Here is a 16,753-nt window from a genome sequence, read left to right as displayed (position 1 = left end):
GGCCAAAATATTCTTTCATGTTTTCTGGTTTGTGCACGTGTGTGTGTGAGTGTGCGTGCGTGCGTGTGTGTGTGTGTGTGTGTGTAGGATTGGACAAAATGTTCATTCAGGTTTTCTGGTAACATGGAAAAACCCAAACATTTTGACCAACCTTACACACACACTGCAATAATACTCAGCTTAAAAAAAAGAATGAAATAATGCCCTTTGATGCAACATAGGATCTAGAGATTATCATACTTAAATGAAGTCTTTAGAAAGGGAAAGAAAAATACCACATGACATCACTTATTGTGGGACCTAAAATATGACACAAATAAACTTATCTACAAAACAGAAAAGACCCACAGACATATAGAGAACAGATTTATGGTTACAGGAGCAGGGGATGTGGGGGAGGGATGTACTAGGAGTTGGGTTTAGAAGATGGAAACTATTAATGTTATATCAATATATAGAATGAATAAACAATAAGGTCCTACTGTATAGCCCAGTGACTATATTCAATATCTCGTAATAAATCATAACGGAAAAGAATATGAATAAAAAAAAGGAACACACACTCGTCTGTGGTCATAACTCAGTAGCTGTCTGGCAAAGAACCACTCCTTTCATGCTACCACATAAAAGAAGTTACAGGCTAGTATAAGGGAAATACTATGACTAGAAGGAGCCCTTGTTTCACCCATGTCTTTACCATTTAACTGGATAAGTTACTTGTCATTTCATCTTCTTTTGCCTCAGGTTTTTAAGTAACAAAGATAACAATGTCTATAACATTGTCTGTCAGGAATCACCAACACATACGCACAATACAAAAAGAACACAATTGGTTCTGCATTAGTGGTAGCTATTATTAATTTTGCTGATAATTGATAACATGCATCGATTTTTTTTTTTTAACTGATTTGGGTAATGAAAGGAGTGTACTTGGTAATACGCTAATGTCTGCCACACTAAATACTATTATGGCTTTCTATATATATGTAGAGAATTATATATATATGTATATATATATAAGGAAAACCAGATGAGGAATTTATAAAGAACTCCCTGGAAGAAGGCACAAAAAATTTAAGAATGATTATCAGAAAGTGGTAATTGTTCCCCAAAGCACTTACTCCAAATCTTTTTTTCTGTTCCCAATTACAGCTCTTTACACTGCCCTTCCGTTAGTAAACAACTTTGACTTCCTACCTAGCCAAGCAGATAATTTAACACAGGCATCCTTACTCTTCCTCGCCCCACCCAAAAGTTCCTTAACATCAACAAGCACCTTTTTCTTCCCTCTCATTTCAGGGGAAAAAACATTCCTTCACATTTATAAGGTACACCATTCATTCAGCCTCAAAAACTCATCTCTTCTTGCCTAATTTAGTAGTATGTTTCTCCCCTGAAAGTTTTATTGTAATATTACATTTTCAGTTTGTGCACATAACTGGTTCTTCCCCAATACTCAACCAACACACTCAAGTCTTTACACTGTAAAAACATAATCTTCTTTCAACTCTTGCCACATACCAGCTGTTTTTCTTTTTTAATCAAATTTCTAAAGGAATTAATAATCACTGATAATACCTTCCTTCTTAGGAAATTTCTCGAAAGAACTGAAAACATTCTTTAATTGTCAGGCTTTGAAGCCCGACATCCTTGGATTGGAGTCTTCACTTTACCACTTCTTACAGGTTACCAATCTCTCAGTGCTTCAATTTTCTCATGAGTAAAAAAGGGAATCATAATAGTACCTAAACATCTCCAAGGCTGGGGAGGATTAAATGAATAAACACAAGTAAAACACATAAAATCATTAAGGATACAAGGAAAGCACTTAACAGTTAGATGATATTATTCTCTATGTTTTTCCTCTAATTCTCCCTCTAATTATTCCCTAAACTTAAGTGCAGACTTCTGTTTACAGGGTGATGAGCTGAGCCCACTAATTTATCTTCTCCTTTCATAAATCTCACTGAAATTCCTAGGAAAAAATATAAATAGGAAAAATTGTCTTTAGTAGCACTGGAAAACTAAGGAAGATATAATCAGAGATCAAAATATTGAAAGAATTCCTAAAGGTTAAGAAGAGTTTCTGGGAATTCCTTGGTGGTCCAGTGGTTAGGACTCAGTGTTTTCACTGCTGGAGGCCTGGATTCAATCCCTGGTCAGGGAATTAAGATCCCACAAGCGGCATAACATGACACCCTCCAAAAAAAAAAAGATAGGTTCAGATAAACAGAAAAGTCAACGTCAAAAGCCTGCGACTGAACACGTACAAAGGACAGAGCTACTTGAGAGGTTGCTGAATTGCGCCATGTGGGTTCCAATAAACTCCGAAGCCTAGACAGAAAGGCCAAGGGCTATGGGGTAGGAGGGGAATGCCTGGGGAACCATGCCAGTGTCTACCAGAAGCTGTCTGCAGCCGTTATCATGGAGAATGTATTAGAAGCCAGGCTGATAACTGAAGTGCAGATTTGCGTGGTAGGTCTTATAACCTAAGAAGGAGGCGCTAGGGGAAAGAGCAGGATCCCAGCTCACTCAGAGCGCTGCAATAAACAGAGGGAAACCAACCTGGTATAGCGGTGAGATCTCCTACAAGTTCTGGGCTTCCATTCTAACTATCTGTTTCTGCTTAACTAACACTAAATAAAGCCCTAACAGAAGGAAGGCAGCCTAAGATTTCCTGGCAAAGGATGGGAAAATGGGAACAAACCAACAAGTTGGAAAAACACCCCCCACTCCAAGTCTAGAATTTATGCAATGTTCAAAGAGCATTTATACTAAGCTTCACTTGGCTTCAGTTTGTGCTTATACCACAGCCCAAAGACCACTACACCACACTCTGCTTAAGGGAGGCCTGTGCTTCTTATGCTTAGTTCTCAGCTGGGAAACAAGGTCTGCCTTTGGATCACAGTCAGCTTGCAAATTCTGGAGAGAAAAGCCTCGTGAGAACTGGAAACGGAGCACACAAAATGACTGAGAAGGCTCTTTAAATACTGATCAAATCTACCCCTGCTAGTCTTTCTTTTTTTTTTTTTTTTTAGTGTTTTCAGGAACCTCCATACTGTTCTACATAGTGGCTTTTAAAAATTAACATTCCCACCAACAGTGTAGGAGGGTTCCTAGTCTTTCTAGTCTCCAGATAGACAGAAATGCAAAGTCTGTAGCTCAAAAGGACAAAGGTCAGCACTCTGAGCAAATGGTTTCCCGGTGAAACAGATTTTATAGTTGGAACAATTTTAATTAGTACTCCCAGATATATGTAAAAGAAGACTGTATCAAACAGGAACAAAGTGCTATGAGAAAAGAAGCTCAAGAAAAACAGGATTCTTTTGAGACAAAAACAAAATTACTGAAATAAAAAAATATGAAAAGCAGCAGAATGGACGTTAATGAATAAGTATCGGAAAGCCCCATGTAACATTCTCTCTGAATACAGAATTGTAAGACAAATGATGAAAATTAGGAAAGATTGTCAGAGCATTTCAACACTGGATAAGAATAAATAGGTCAATGTACTATAGAAAACACCAAAAGATACACTTAGGATAAATCTGGGATTTCAAATTAAGTAATCTGCTCAGAGAGTAACGCAATCACATCAAAAGGACATGAGAATTAGCCTGAAGGGATTCCCGATGGTAAAGAATTATAACACATTGAACAATAAAAGAATTTATGAGCTCATGGTATTATTTTTAAAGGGAGATGCCCTTCCCCACAGAAAAATGTTAATTTACTAGAATTATGAAATCACTATACTGATTTTAAAGCCACTAAGTGAATGGATCTTCATATGATCTCAAAGTATCACTCTCAGATTACTTATTAATGATAAAGGGAAAAACGTTCCCTTACAGTGAAGAGAGCTGGTGGTCACTATCTTTACCAAGTGATCAAACATACCAACAGGTGCTAACTTCATTATGTACCAATTTATATTATGTAATATACCAGTATTACTGATGTAGTATTTTGCCAAATATATTTACTCTAAATCAAAATAAGGAAACTATCAGATCAATTCAAAATGTGGAATAGTCTACAAGACAAAATTATACTCTTAAAAATAAATGTTATGAAAGATGGGAACAAAGCCAAGAGGACTTGTTCTAAACTAACAAGACTGAAGAGAAAATCAAATGCAGCAAGTGTCCCTAGAATGTGTCCTGGACTAGGGGAAAAAAAGGACAGAAGAAACACATTTGGGGACAACTGGGAACATTTTTAAATTTTATATTAGATATTTTTAAAAGAGTGTTATTTTTGCTAGGTGTGAAAATGGAACTGTGGTCATGTATGAGAATGCCCCTATTCTTAGAAGATACATGCTGAGTTATTTAGGGTGAAAGTGTCACGCTGTATACAGGCAATTTTCAAATGGTTTAGCAAAGACACACATACGCAGAGGTCTATTTAAAGACAATTTTTAAAATGTAACAATATTATTAATTAGTGCCCTAGAAAAGCACATACAGCTTTCACTGTTCTTTGAACTATTCTCTAAGTTTGAAAGCTTTCTAAATAAAAAAAGCAAAACAATGGAAAAAATTTTCACTTCACAGTCTATATTCACATGTATTAGAAACTGGAAAGTTTTTTTGGTAAACAGTCAGAAAATAAACATTTAGGCTTTGCGGGCCATGTGATCTTTGTTGCCACTACTCAAATTTACTTTTGTAGTGCAAAGGCAGCCACTATAGGCAATATACAAACGAGCATGACTGTATTCCAATGCCACTTTATTTACAAAAATAGGTGATGGGTCAAATTTGGTTCTCAGATCAGCCTTCCAATTCCTAATATACATGATGAGATTTTAAAACAATGCATGGGTACCTAATGCTCTTTCTTTCATCTTTAATAAGTTCACAGTTTTTTGGGGAAAAATTCATACTCCCTAAGATCATGCTGTCTTCTTTAGCCTCTACACCTTTCTGTTTGGTAATCTACTTCAAGAACTAATTTTAACAGAATGACTCCCATCTATGACACCCGCTTGATATCTCTTAGGCCAGAGTTCTAAGAGATATCAATGCAGGTGTTATATTTCCATTATATATTTCATGAACATTTTCACATGAATGGCATGCCTGAAGGTCAAGTTCAGTGTCAAAATAAAAATTAGTCCCTTTTTTCCCATGCCAACCTCTACTTCAACAATTCTATCAATAATTCTACCACCTACTTAACCATTTAGGCTCAAACCTGGGTGCCTGGGCAGGAAGAGCTAATATAGCAGGCCTAAGACTGCCTATGCTCAGAAAGCCCTGCTTGTAAGGTTGACCCATGGCTAGAACCTCAGTACTTGTACTTCAGAAGGGTTTCTACCACCCCCAGAACTACTGAAGTGGCTCACGGTGCCCCAAATGTTTGTGCAAATAATGTGGTTTATGTTGCAACACCAGTGTTCCCTCTGGGAATCTGGAATCTAGGAATATGCAGCTCGAGGGTGCTGACAGGACCAGGCCCCAGTAAAAACTCTGGGCACTCAAGTCTCTAAGGACCTACCCTGATAGACAACACTTCTCAGTTTGGTGTCGGAGGAATTAAGTTTCTCAGGCAGCTTCACTGGGAGAGGACTCCTGGAAATGGGCACCTGACTTCCTCAGACTTTGCTCTGCACACCTATCCCTTTGATGATTTTGCCTTGTACCTTAATATGTAATAAATCATAGTGCTGAATGTAACTGTATGATGAGCGTCATGTGTCCTGCTAGTGAATCACCACATCCTCAGGTAATCCTGGGAACTTCTGACACTTAATTTTCTCTTCCACCTAGATGTCGATCATCTGCAAGCTCTTCTTGATTCAACATCTATTATCTCACTTCTCATTCAGTTTTTCCTCTCCATTTCCATTGTTACTGTCCTATTTAATTTTAGATTACTACACTGATCTTTTATAACTTTCTATTTCTCCACTTAGCTTCTTAGAATGTTATTCTGATAAGTTCATTTCTTAGTTCTAAAATCTTCAGCGGTAATTTACTTTGCCCTAGGACAAAGTCCAAAATCCTAAGCCTGTATTGTATAACCAACCATTGGTTGGCTCCTAACTATTTCAAACTTATTTTCTACCACATGACACAACATCCTCTCCACTTTACCCAAACCAGTGCCTGCTGATTCCCAAGTCATTCTCTCCAGACTTTAGTCAACAGTGTACAACTGTCACCGCCACTCCCCACACCAGCATGAACACTGTCCAACCATCAAACACCACTCCCTACACCTGCATGAATCCAGAGAGTTTGAGTTCCAGTGTCACCTCCTATATGAAGCCTTCATGCATAATTTTACCTAAATATGACCATTCCTATTTTCTGAATTTTAATAGGATTTTAGCTGTTTCTTTCTAATGGCACTTACCTTACATTCCTACACTCGAGAACCCCTTTCCGCTACAGCATGGTCTATTTCAGATAAACTTTTCTATCTCCCTACAGAGCCGTGCCACCACCAACCCACGCTTCCACCAGAGACTCCTGGACACTCACGGGCAAGTCTGAGTCAGTCTCTTGTGGGGTCACTGCTCCTTTCTCCTGGGTCCTGGTGTGCACAAGGTTCTGTGTGTGCCCTCCCAGAGTCTGTTTCCCCAGTCCTGTGTTAGTTCTGGTGGCTCTATGGTGGGGTAATGACGACCTCCTCCAGAGGGCTTATGAATGGACTGGAATGCAAAAGTAGGCAGTCAAGAAATACCTGGAGTAACAGGCAAAATTTGGCCTTGAAATACAGAATGAAGCAGAGCAAAGGCTTAACAGAGTTTTGCCAAGAGAACGCACTGGTCATAGCAAACAACCTCGTCCAAAAACACAGGAGAAGACTCTACACATGGACATCACCAGATGGTCAATACCGAATCAGACTGATTATATTCTTTGCAGCCAAAGATGGGGAACCTCCATACAGCCAGCAAAAACATGACCAGGAGCTGACTGTGGCTCAGACCATGAAGTCATTATTGCCAAATTCAGACTTAAATTGAAGAAATTAGGGAAAAACCACCAGACCATTCAGGTATGACCTAAATCAAATCCCTTACGACTATACAGTGGAAGTGACAAATAGATTCGAGGGATGAGATCTGATGGACAGGGTGCCTGAGAACTATGGACGGAGGTTCATGACACTGTACAGGAGGCAGTGACCAAGACCACCCCCAAGCAAAAGAAAGTCAAAATGGTTGTCTGAGGAGGCCTTACAGAGAGCTATGAAGAGAAAAGAAAGGCAAAGAAGAAAAGGAAAGATATACCCATTTGAATGTAGAGTTCCAAAGAAGAGCAAGAAGAGATAAGAAAGCCTTCCTCAATGATCAATGCAAGGAAATAGAGGAAAACAATAGAATGGGAAAGACTAGAGATCTCTTCAAAAAATTAGAGATACCAAGGGAACTTTTCAGGCAAAGAAGGGGACAGTAAAGGACAAAATGGTACAGACTTAACAGAAGCAGAAGATGTTAAGAAGAGGTGGCAAGAATACACAGATGAACTGTACAAAAAAGATCTTCATGTCTTACATTTAGATCTTTAATCCATTTTGAGTTTATTTTTGTGTATGGTGTTAGAAAGTGTTCTAGTTTCATTCTTTTACAAGTGGTTGACCAGTTTTCCCAACACCACTTGTTAAAGAGGTTGGCTTTTTTTCATTGTATATCCTTGCCTCCTTTGATAGAGGAGAACATAGGCAAAACACTCTCTGACATAAATCACAGCAGGATCCTCTATGACCCACCTCCCAGAATATTGGAAATAAAAGCAAAAATAAACAAATGGGACCTAATGAAACCTAAAAGCTTTTGCACAACAAAGGAAACTATAAGTAAGGTGAAAAGACAGCCCTCAGACTGGGAGAAAATAATAGCAAATGAAGAAACAGACAAAGGATTAATCTCAAAAATATACAAGCAACTCCTGAAGCTCAATTCCAGAAAAATAAATGACCCAATCAAAAAATGGGCCAAAGAACTAAACAGACATTTCTCCAAAGAAGACATACAGATGGCTAACAAACACATGAAAAGAAGCTCAACATCACTCATTATCAGAGAAATGCAAATCAAAACCACAATGAGGTACCATTACATGCCAGTCAGGATGGCTGCTATCCAAAAGTCTACAAGCAATAAATGCTGGAGAGGGTGTGGAGAAAAGGGAACCCTCTTACACTGTTGGTGGGAATGCAAACTAGTACAGCCGCTATGGAGAACAGTGTAGAGATTTCTTAAAAAACTGGAAATAGAACTGCCATATGACCCAGCAATCCCACTTCTGGGCATACATACCAAAGAAACCAGAATTGAAAGAGACACGTGTACCCCAATGTTCATCGCAGCACTGTTTATAATAGCCAGGACATGGAAGTAACCTAGATGCCCATCAGCAGACGAATGGATAAGGAAGCTGTGGTACATATACACCATGGAATATTACTCAGCCATTAAAAAGAATTCATTTGAATCAGTTCTAATGAGATGGATGAAACTGGAGCCCATTATACAGAGTGAAGTAAGCCAGAAAGATAAAGAACATTACAGCATACTAACACATATATACGGAATTTAGAAAGATGGTAATGATGGCCCTACATGCAGGGCAGAAGAAGAGACACAGAAGTACAGAACAGACTTTTAGACTCTGTGGGAGAAGGCGAGGGTGGGATGTTTCGAGAGAACAGCATCGAAACATGTATTTTATCTAGGGTGAAACAGATCACCAGCCCAGGTTGGATGCATGAGACAAGTGCTCGGGCCTGGTGCACTGGGAAGATCCAGAGGGACTGGGTAGAGAGGGAGGTGGGAGGGGGGATCGGGATGGGGAATACATGTAAATCCATGGCTAATTCATGTCAATGTATGACAAAAACCACTACGATATTGTAAAGTAATTAGCCTCCAACTAATAAAAATAAATGGAAAAAAAAAAAAGATCTTCATGACCCAGATAATCACAATGGTATAATCACTCACCTAGAGCTAGACATCCTGGAATGTGAAGTCAGGTGGGCCTTAGGAAGCATCACTACGAACAAAGCTAGTGGAGGTGATGGAATTCCAGTTGAGCTATTTCAAATCCTGAAAGATGCTGCTGTGAAAATGCTGCACTAAATATGCCAGCAAATTTGGAAAACTCAGCAGTGGCCACAGGACTGGAAAGGGTCAGTTTTCATTCCAATCCCAAAGAAAGGCAATGCCAAAGAGTGCTCAAACTACTGCACAATTGCACTCATCTCACACGCTAGTAAAGTAATGCTCAAAATTCTCCAAGCCAGGCTTCAACAGTACGTGAACCGTGAACTTCCACATGTTCAAGCTGGATTTAGCAAAGGAAGAGGAACCAGAGATCAAGTTGCCAGCCTCTGTTGGATCACTGAAAAGGCAAGAGAGTTCCAGAAAAACACCTACTTCTGCTTTATTGACTATGCCAAAGCCTTTGACTGTGTGGATCACAATAAACTGTGGAAAATTCTGAAAGAGATGGGAATACCAGACCACCTGACCTGTCTCTTGAGAAATCTGTATGCAGGTCAGGAAGCAACAGTTAGAACTGGACATGGAACAACAGACTGGTTCCAAATAGGAAAAGGAGTATGTCAAGGCTATATATTGTCACCCTGCTTATTTAACTTATATGCAGAGTACATCATGAGAAACGCGGGGCTGGATGAAACACAAGCTGGAATCAAGATTTCCGGGGGAAATATCAACAACCTCAGATATACAGATGACAACACCCTTACGGTAGAAAGCAAAGAGGAACTAAAGAGCCTCTTGAAAGGGAAAGAGGAGAGTGAAAAAGTTGGCTTAAAATTCAACATTCAGAAAACTAAGATCATGGCATCTGGTCCCATCACTTCATGGCAAATAGATGGGGAAACAACGGAAACAGGGACAGACTTTATTTTTCGGGGCTCCAAAATCACTGCAGATGATGACTGCAGCCATGAAATTAAAAGACACTTGCTCCTTGGGAAAAAAGTTATGACCAACATAGACAGAATGTGAAAAAGCAGAGACATTACTTTGCCAACAAAGGTCTGCCTAGTCCAGGCTATGGTTTTTCCAGTAGTCATGTATGGATGTGCAAGTTGGACTGTAAAGCAAGCTGAGTGCCGAAGAATTGATACTTTTGAACTGTGGTATTGGAGAAGACTCTTGAAGATTCCCATGGACTGCGCAACTAGTACATCCTAAATAATCAGTCCTGAATATTCATTGGAAGGACTGATGCTAAAGCTGAAACTCCAATACTTTGTCCACCTGATGCGAAGAACTGACTCATTTGAAAAGACCCTGATGTTGGGGAAGACTGAAGGTAGGAAAAGTGGACGAAAGAGGATGAGATGGTTGGATGGCATCACCGACTCAATGGACATGAGTTTGGGTAAGCTCTGGGAGTAGGTGATGGACAGGGAGGCCTGGCATGCTGCAGTCCATGGGGTCGCAAAGAGTCAGATTCAACTGAGTGACTGAACTGAACAGAACCATAAAATTGTATGTGCTGCTTAAGTATTTGTTGAATGAAAAGATGTATGAAAAATTAAGATGCAATCAGATGAATACATGCTTCAAGTGTTCAAACTAAAAAAGGAAATATATTCTTAGAAATGATGTTATAAATTGAAATCAGGTATGGTTGAAATAGTACTACTATTGTCATTCAAGAGCCATACTGTACATTTAATTGTATTTCTAGAGCATTTGTAGCTAGGTACTATACTTAGTCCTATGCAAGATACAAGAATTAAATAAATTTCAATGGATTAGTCTTGAATCTAATGCTATCTATAAATCTACAATATTGTTTACAAAAAAAGTGAGTGAAATTCCTAACAAACTTTAAAAATTTTTATAATACAATCCACATGGTAGGACCTGACCCTATACGCTATATTATGACTTAAATAATAAAGATACAAGAAATCACAATTTTTTCAAAGATATAAAATACTAAAAACCAAATAAATTTTAACATTTTCTAATTTGTAAAGCTTAGCATATTTAGGAGGATGAAATTCTTACCCTGTCTGTATCCCACTAAACAAACAAACAAAAATAATAATAATAAAATGGTATCAACTTTTTTAATGCAGTGGAAATAGTGGATTTTTACTTTTTAAAAAATTATCGCTGAAACTGGAGAAAAAGGAACTACTCCTTTATAAGCAAAGATATTTAAAACTTTTTTCTACATACAATTTTAGCCTTTTTTGTTCCACACATTATAAAAACTGTCTCCACTGTTAGATAAAATAACCTAAGACAGACTAAATTAATTTCAAGTCAGATACACTACCTCCAACAACGATGTTCACCATTTCTTCTACAATGCTCTGTACAATGTCTTGTGGCTTTTCCTCACAGTCATGGTTTTCTCCATCATATAATATATCATTTTTAGACAATGCTTTAAAGGAGAAAAAATTTAAGAAAATATTATTTTAGCTTTTTGGAAATTTTTACTAAACATTTATAATGGAAAAAAACCTAAGAAATTAAGAATAAAAGAAAAAAACCAAATAGATATACGAAACTAGATGCAATTATTCTTTAAATCTTCAAAATTTTTAAACAAACCATATTTTTAAATGTTTTATAATTTCAAGTCAACTTCAAAAATGATTCATTTGACAAGCTATTTATATTAATTATTCAACTTCAAGTTTTCTAGAAGATTAATCCTTCAGAGTAATCCTTTAAATTACATTAATCCTTTAAAAATCAAAAAATTTTAAAGTATTCTGAAGGAAACATTTCTAACATGTCCCACACGCTAATCAAAATATATTAAATGTAATTAAACCTTGTTTTGATTAATGACACCCACCAATAACAAGCTCATTACTGTGCTCTAATGTAATGAGGTCACTGAAGAACCAGAGACAGGGGTATCTGGGCCCTTCCTTACTATTTCTTCCCCAACAGACTCCACATATCCAATGTATTAATAAAACTAAATTTAATAAGTAGAAAAGAATTCATCCCTCAATTTAACACTAATTGAAAACAGATATAACTGCCAATCAGGAATTCTGAACACATAAGAAACTAATAAAACTTGATATAGCTGGTGAGCCTGTACAGACTATTGCAGATAAAAATAGGATTTCCACTGAGTTTTCTGAAATGCTGAAAGTATCTCCAGAAGGTTCAACCAGCAATTTCTGATGCTTTTGGAACTGGGACCCTGTTCTGGGAGCCACTGCCCTACACCAAATGGTCTCAGACCGCATGTGAGCTGACAGTGTTATAGTCTACACACCCCGATCTCCACTCACCCTACGAAAAAGAACCACTACTTATAACTCTGGCTTCCAGAAGTCCATTCTTTCTACTGTTCACTGCTCCTAATCTACTGTTTGCTGCATTCTGCAAAATGCTGAATGTCACAGAAGAAATTTGATAAATACGCATGTCAAGGCAGTAACTTTACAAAAAATTCAATACAACAGTATTCAGATTCTTCTGTGGCGTAAAAACATAAATGTCTTGAGAGATAATCTTTCTATCACTCTTAAGGTGTGTGTTTCTGCACTCTACTTGGCTAAAATTACCAAGAATCTAAAAATTAATAGTTTCAATGTAACTAAATATGGTCACTAAATTTTGCACAAAATGATTAGTGAATCAAAAGTCAATTTTCTTTTAAGTCATTTGACAGAAATAGATTAAAGTAACAGTGAAAAATATTTATTACACATGGGAAACCATTACAGAAGCTAACTGTTATGGCTGAAGTCACATAGCCAGGAAGTGTCAGAGATGTGATTCAAAGCAGATGACCCCACTCCAGAGCATGTACTCTGAACCAATGGCTCACAGGCAAAATTTTCATTTATACAGCTATTGGGAGAAAAACACCTTTAAAGCCAAAGTAATCACAATATGATGCAGGAATTATGTTGTATTTGTAGCTTTGTATCCTGAAATCACCTACAGTGGTGTCTACTACACAGCAGGTGCTTCTATTCCTTGGGTCTCAGCCTATGCTGTTTTTTCTGTTAGAAAACTTCCTAAATTTTCCAGCCAGTCAACTCCTACCTTTACCCGAACAAGGTCCAGCTAAAACATCACTTTTTCTACAAAAGTACCTCCTAACTTTCCTCAACAGAATTATCTCATGCATGCCACTTGCAGGGTATTTATCACACTATAACTCATTTATACATGCCTGACCTTCCAGGCAGATGATGGACACCCTAAGAGCAATGGCTACACCTTTATCAGCTTTTTAACCCCCAATTACTAGCACAGTGCCTGGGACATAGTATTTGAAATCAATGTTTGCTAAATGCATGGATGAAGAAATGGAGGAATAAATAAAGTTGCAGCTTTCTTATGGATTAGCTCTTTGAATCAGTCCCTTTATAAGCTTACAGTGAAAGAAAGGGAAACTTTATTAAGGGCAGACTAGAAAAACGTAAATCATATTATAAGTAGTGTGGATTCACTATTAGTATGAGTACTGAGAATGCTTGGTTTATCAAAAGTGTCCCTTTTAAAATAAACACTGAATAAAGCACTATATAACAGAGTAAAAAGCCACCTATTCATGCCACTGCCAATGTTCATGCCACTGTTACAGAAAAGATGTGGTTTAAAAAAGTCAAGAGCTGAAAATATACTATAGAAGATTTTTCTCAAAGGAAAATGAAAACAGAATTCAGATGAACTGTAACTAAACCCTAACCATCCTAACTCTACTGGGAAGAATAGAATTTTCATTCTGTTTTCATCATTTTCATTTTCATCATCAGAATTTTCATCATTTTTTGACACCAAGTTAAGGAGGGATGAAGGGAAGAAACTCACTGCCTGGCAATTTTATGAAACAGCTAAAGCTGAGAACAATGCTTGTGGGGAAAAATGATTGCATGTGATTATTTTTAGAGAAACAAATTTGTAATATAAATAAGTATAGTTTAATTTTTGTAGTCTTGTAACTTTTCTTATAAGTATACTCAGAAAAAACAGTGCCAGAGAATATCTAAATATCATTGACTATTACATGTCAGGATTTAAAAATAAGTATTTTTATATGTCAGGTGGTTACTCAAAAGATTTCTTTTCATATTTAATTTCAGTACTCTTTTGACAATAGTATTTTGTGAATTTAAAATGATGTCCTAAAATTTTCAGTCACATTCCAGAAAACCTTACAAATAAATAGGTCTCCTGTTTGCTATAAACTAATTTTAAGAAACCTGAAGCTCCTACATAACATGCTCACAGACATTTATGACCCTCTTTAGTAACATATCTCCTCCAAAGCCCATCTGTAAATCATCCTGCTTGTGAGATACTAATGAATGCATAATATTGCTAATAGATGTCTTGTGGGCTTAAGTGAAATCAACTTTACCGACTAGGCTGGAAAAAGTCCACAATTACCACAATGTGTCCGATATCCATTAGGTCATATTAGTCTTTTCACACTTCTTTACCAGAATTGCCTTCCTACATTCTTCCCTTAATACACACCCTCCCACCCCGCAAACCCTTTCTCAAAAAGATTACTTTCAGCTGCAGTTGCCTGATCAGCTTCAGTCTGCTCATTTTCTGCACTGGAAATATCAGATCCATTTTCGGGCTCTGTATCATCCTGAAGGCTTTTATCCACATCATTTGTCTGGGGATCAAGGTCCCCTTCATGTTCTTGGGATATGTGATCAACAGTCTGAGGTGGCAAGTATCTGAGTTGAGGTGATTCAGGCTCATGATGGCTTACTGGAGACTGCAACAGATGGTGGTGCTGTCGATGCCTTTCTTTTTCCATTTGTTTGGCTTCCTGCAACTGCAAAAAAAAGAAAATAATTTCCTGTATTTGGCAATAAGAAAAGAGATGGATGTCTTTCACTATATCCTCTTGTCAATATTTTTGGTGTTTAAATGATGTAAATGTATTACTTAAAAGAAAAAACATTTTTTTTTTAATAACCTTAGGATAATAACTAGATTGCTGCCAACAGAAAAGCAGACTTACCTAAAATCAAATAAAAGTTTCATCAAGGAAGGGAAATAGTAGACGGGGAAATAAAATACACACATATTCATTTTTACTTATATATACAAACACAAAGTCTAGACATATATATAAGAAGCTAGAAATAATGGTTACCTATAGGGGACAGAAGTTTGGAAGAGTGGAGGGAACTTTTCAGTGAAAACCTTTCTGTAGTATGTTCTTCTGTCAACTTATCAAATGTATTAAAAATAAAAAAATTACAATGAATAAATAAAATGGTAGTAAATACTTAAATGCCTCTGCCCAATCAGTCATTTAAAGAATGAAAAAAACTATCTATAAATGTTCCAGTTTTATTTTAGGAGACCTGTCATTATTATGTATATAATACCACGTGTAAAACTGGCTCACTTACAGGATGCTAAAAACAGTAATAATCAAGATCACAGCGTTTCATTTTTTAGCACTTTATTGCTTTTAAACACATCTCTTTTGGTCTTCATGACCTAATAAGAAACATTCTCACAAAATTAATTTCCACAAAGATAAATACTTTACAGTGTCAAATATGAACATTTCATACTCCTAGTAACATTCCAGGTTATGTGTACCATGAAACTAAAAAAGGGGGTATATATGTGTGCGTGTATATATATATATTTTTTTTTTAATTCACTTTGTTGAACAGCAGAAATTAACACAACATGTAAAGCAACTATATTCCAATAAAAATTAATTTTAAAAAATTAAAAATTCAAGGTTATGTGGAAATATCAGAATTAGCTATATGAATTTATAAATTAAAGTTAAATTAAAATATTTTAATCCTTAAAAGGTAGGAAGAGACTTATAATCTACACCATCTAACTCCCGTGTTTTACAGATAAGGAAACTGATGGGCATGACAAGTTGCACACAGAATCAGAAGAGACTTCTCAAACCAAAGCTTCAGCCCATTTATGACAAAGTCAACTTCCAAATGAACAGTGAGGAACCTATGACCTGCAGTCTCGCCCTCAGCCTAACCTCAGCTAATCTGTACCATGGTTTAGTAGGGCACGCACACGCTCTGGAACCACAGACAAGCACAGTGTTGAATTCTAGCTTTTTTCTACTTATCCCAGACTTGTATAAATTCTAGGAAGGCTCCTGAAAATAACCTTTAAACATTTTCTATATACTCTCACACTTTCTAGAGCAGGATTTCTCACCATCAGTACTACTGACATTTGGATCAGATAGATAATCCTTTGTTATATGCGAGTGGGGTTGGGATGGGGTGGACGCTGGCTGGTATACTGAATAGGGTTTAGCAACATCCCAGTCCATGACAGGTCATGACTCACCCCAGAAAGTGTCTCAAAAGTGGCTTTGGGTACCTCCAATTGAAGACGACCACTCTAGAGAAAGAAACTAGCATTTTCTCCTTTAAAATAACTTTAGAACTGAACACTTTATACTGATTTTATTTGGAAAGGCGAGGAAAAGCTATCAGCAGTATATATAAATCAATTACACTTCCAGCTTAGAATATTTTAGCATACGTGGAAAATCACTCTGTCCCCCTTTTAATCTTCACTCTCTTCCCTTTCCTACTTTTCTCTAATTATCCACAGCACAGGAATAAATATGCTTCATGACTTGACACATGTTCATAGCCTTTATCATAATTCAGTTATATATTTATTTGTGTGATTATTTAAGACTCACTTTCCCCTCTATGCTCCACGGACTTTAAGCTCTTTGAGAGTAATGGTCATTTAGTGCTGGTTATGTTCAGCACTGTATAACTGAGA

At 37.1% G+C, this 16,753-nt stretch overlaps 1 protein-coding gene across 1 annotated transcript in view; it reads right to left on the bottom strand.

The window, feature by feature from the left end:
* The window catches only part of ARFGEF1 (ADP ribosylation factor guanine nucleotide exchange factor 1), a 126,026-nt gene that overhangs the window by 57,541 nt on the left and 51,732 nt on the right, over positions 1-16,753 (bottom strand). Inside the window, exons 6-7 of the mRNA XM_065903561.1 lie at positions 14,510-14,786; positions 11,289-11,399 (exon numbers count right to left, since the gene is read on the bottom strand). Of these exons, the coding sequence (XP_065759633.1) occupies positions 11,289-11,399; positions 14,510-14,786 (388 nt within the window). The remainder of the gene's footprint in view (positions 1-11,288; positions 11,400-14,509; positions 14,787-16,753) is intronic.

The sequence above is a fragment of the Muntiacus reevesi genome, chromosome 12 (genome assembly GCF_963930625.1).
Source record: "Muntiacus reevesi chromosome 12, mMunRee1.1, whole genome shotgun sequence".
In the NCBI taxonomy this organism is placed as follows: Eukaryota; Metazoa; Chordata; class Mammalia; order Artiodactyla; family Cervidae; genus Muntiacus; species Muntiacus reevesi.
This window is presented reverse-complemented; position numbering and strand designations above follow the sequence as displayed.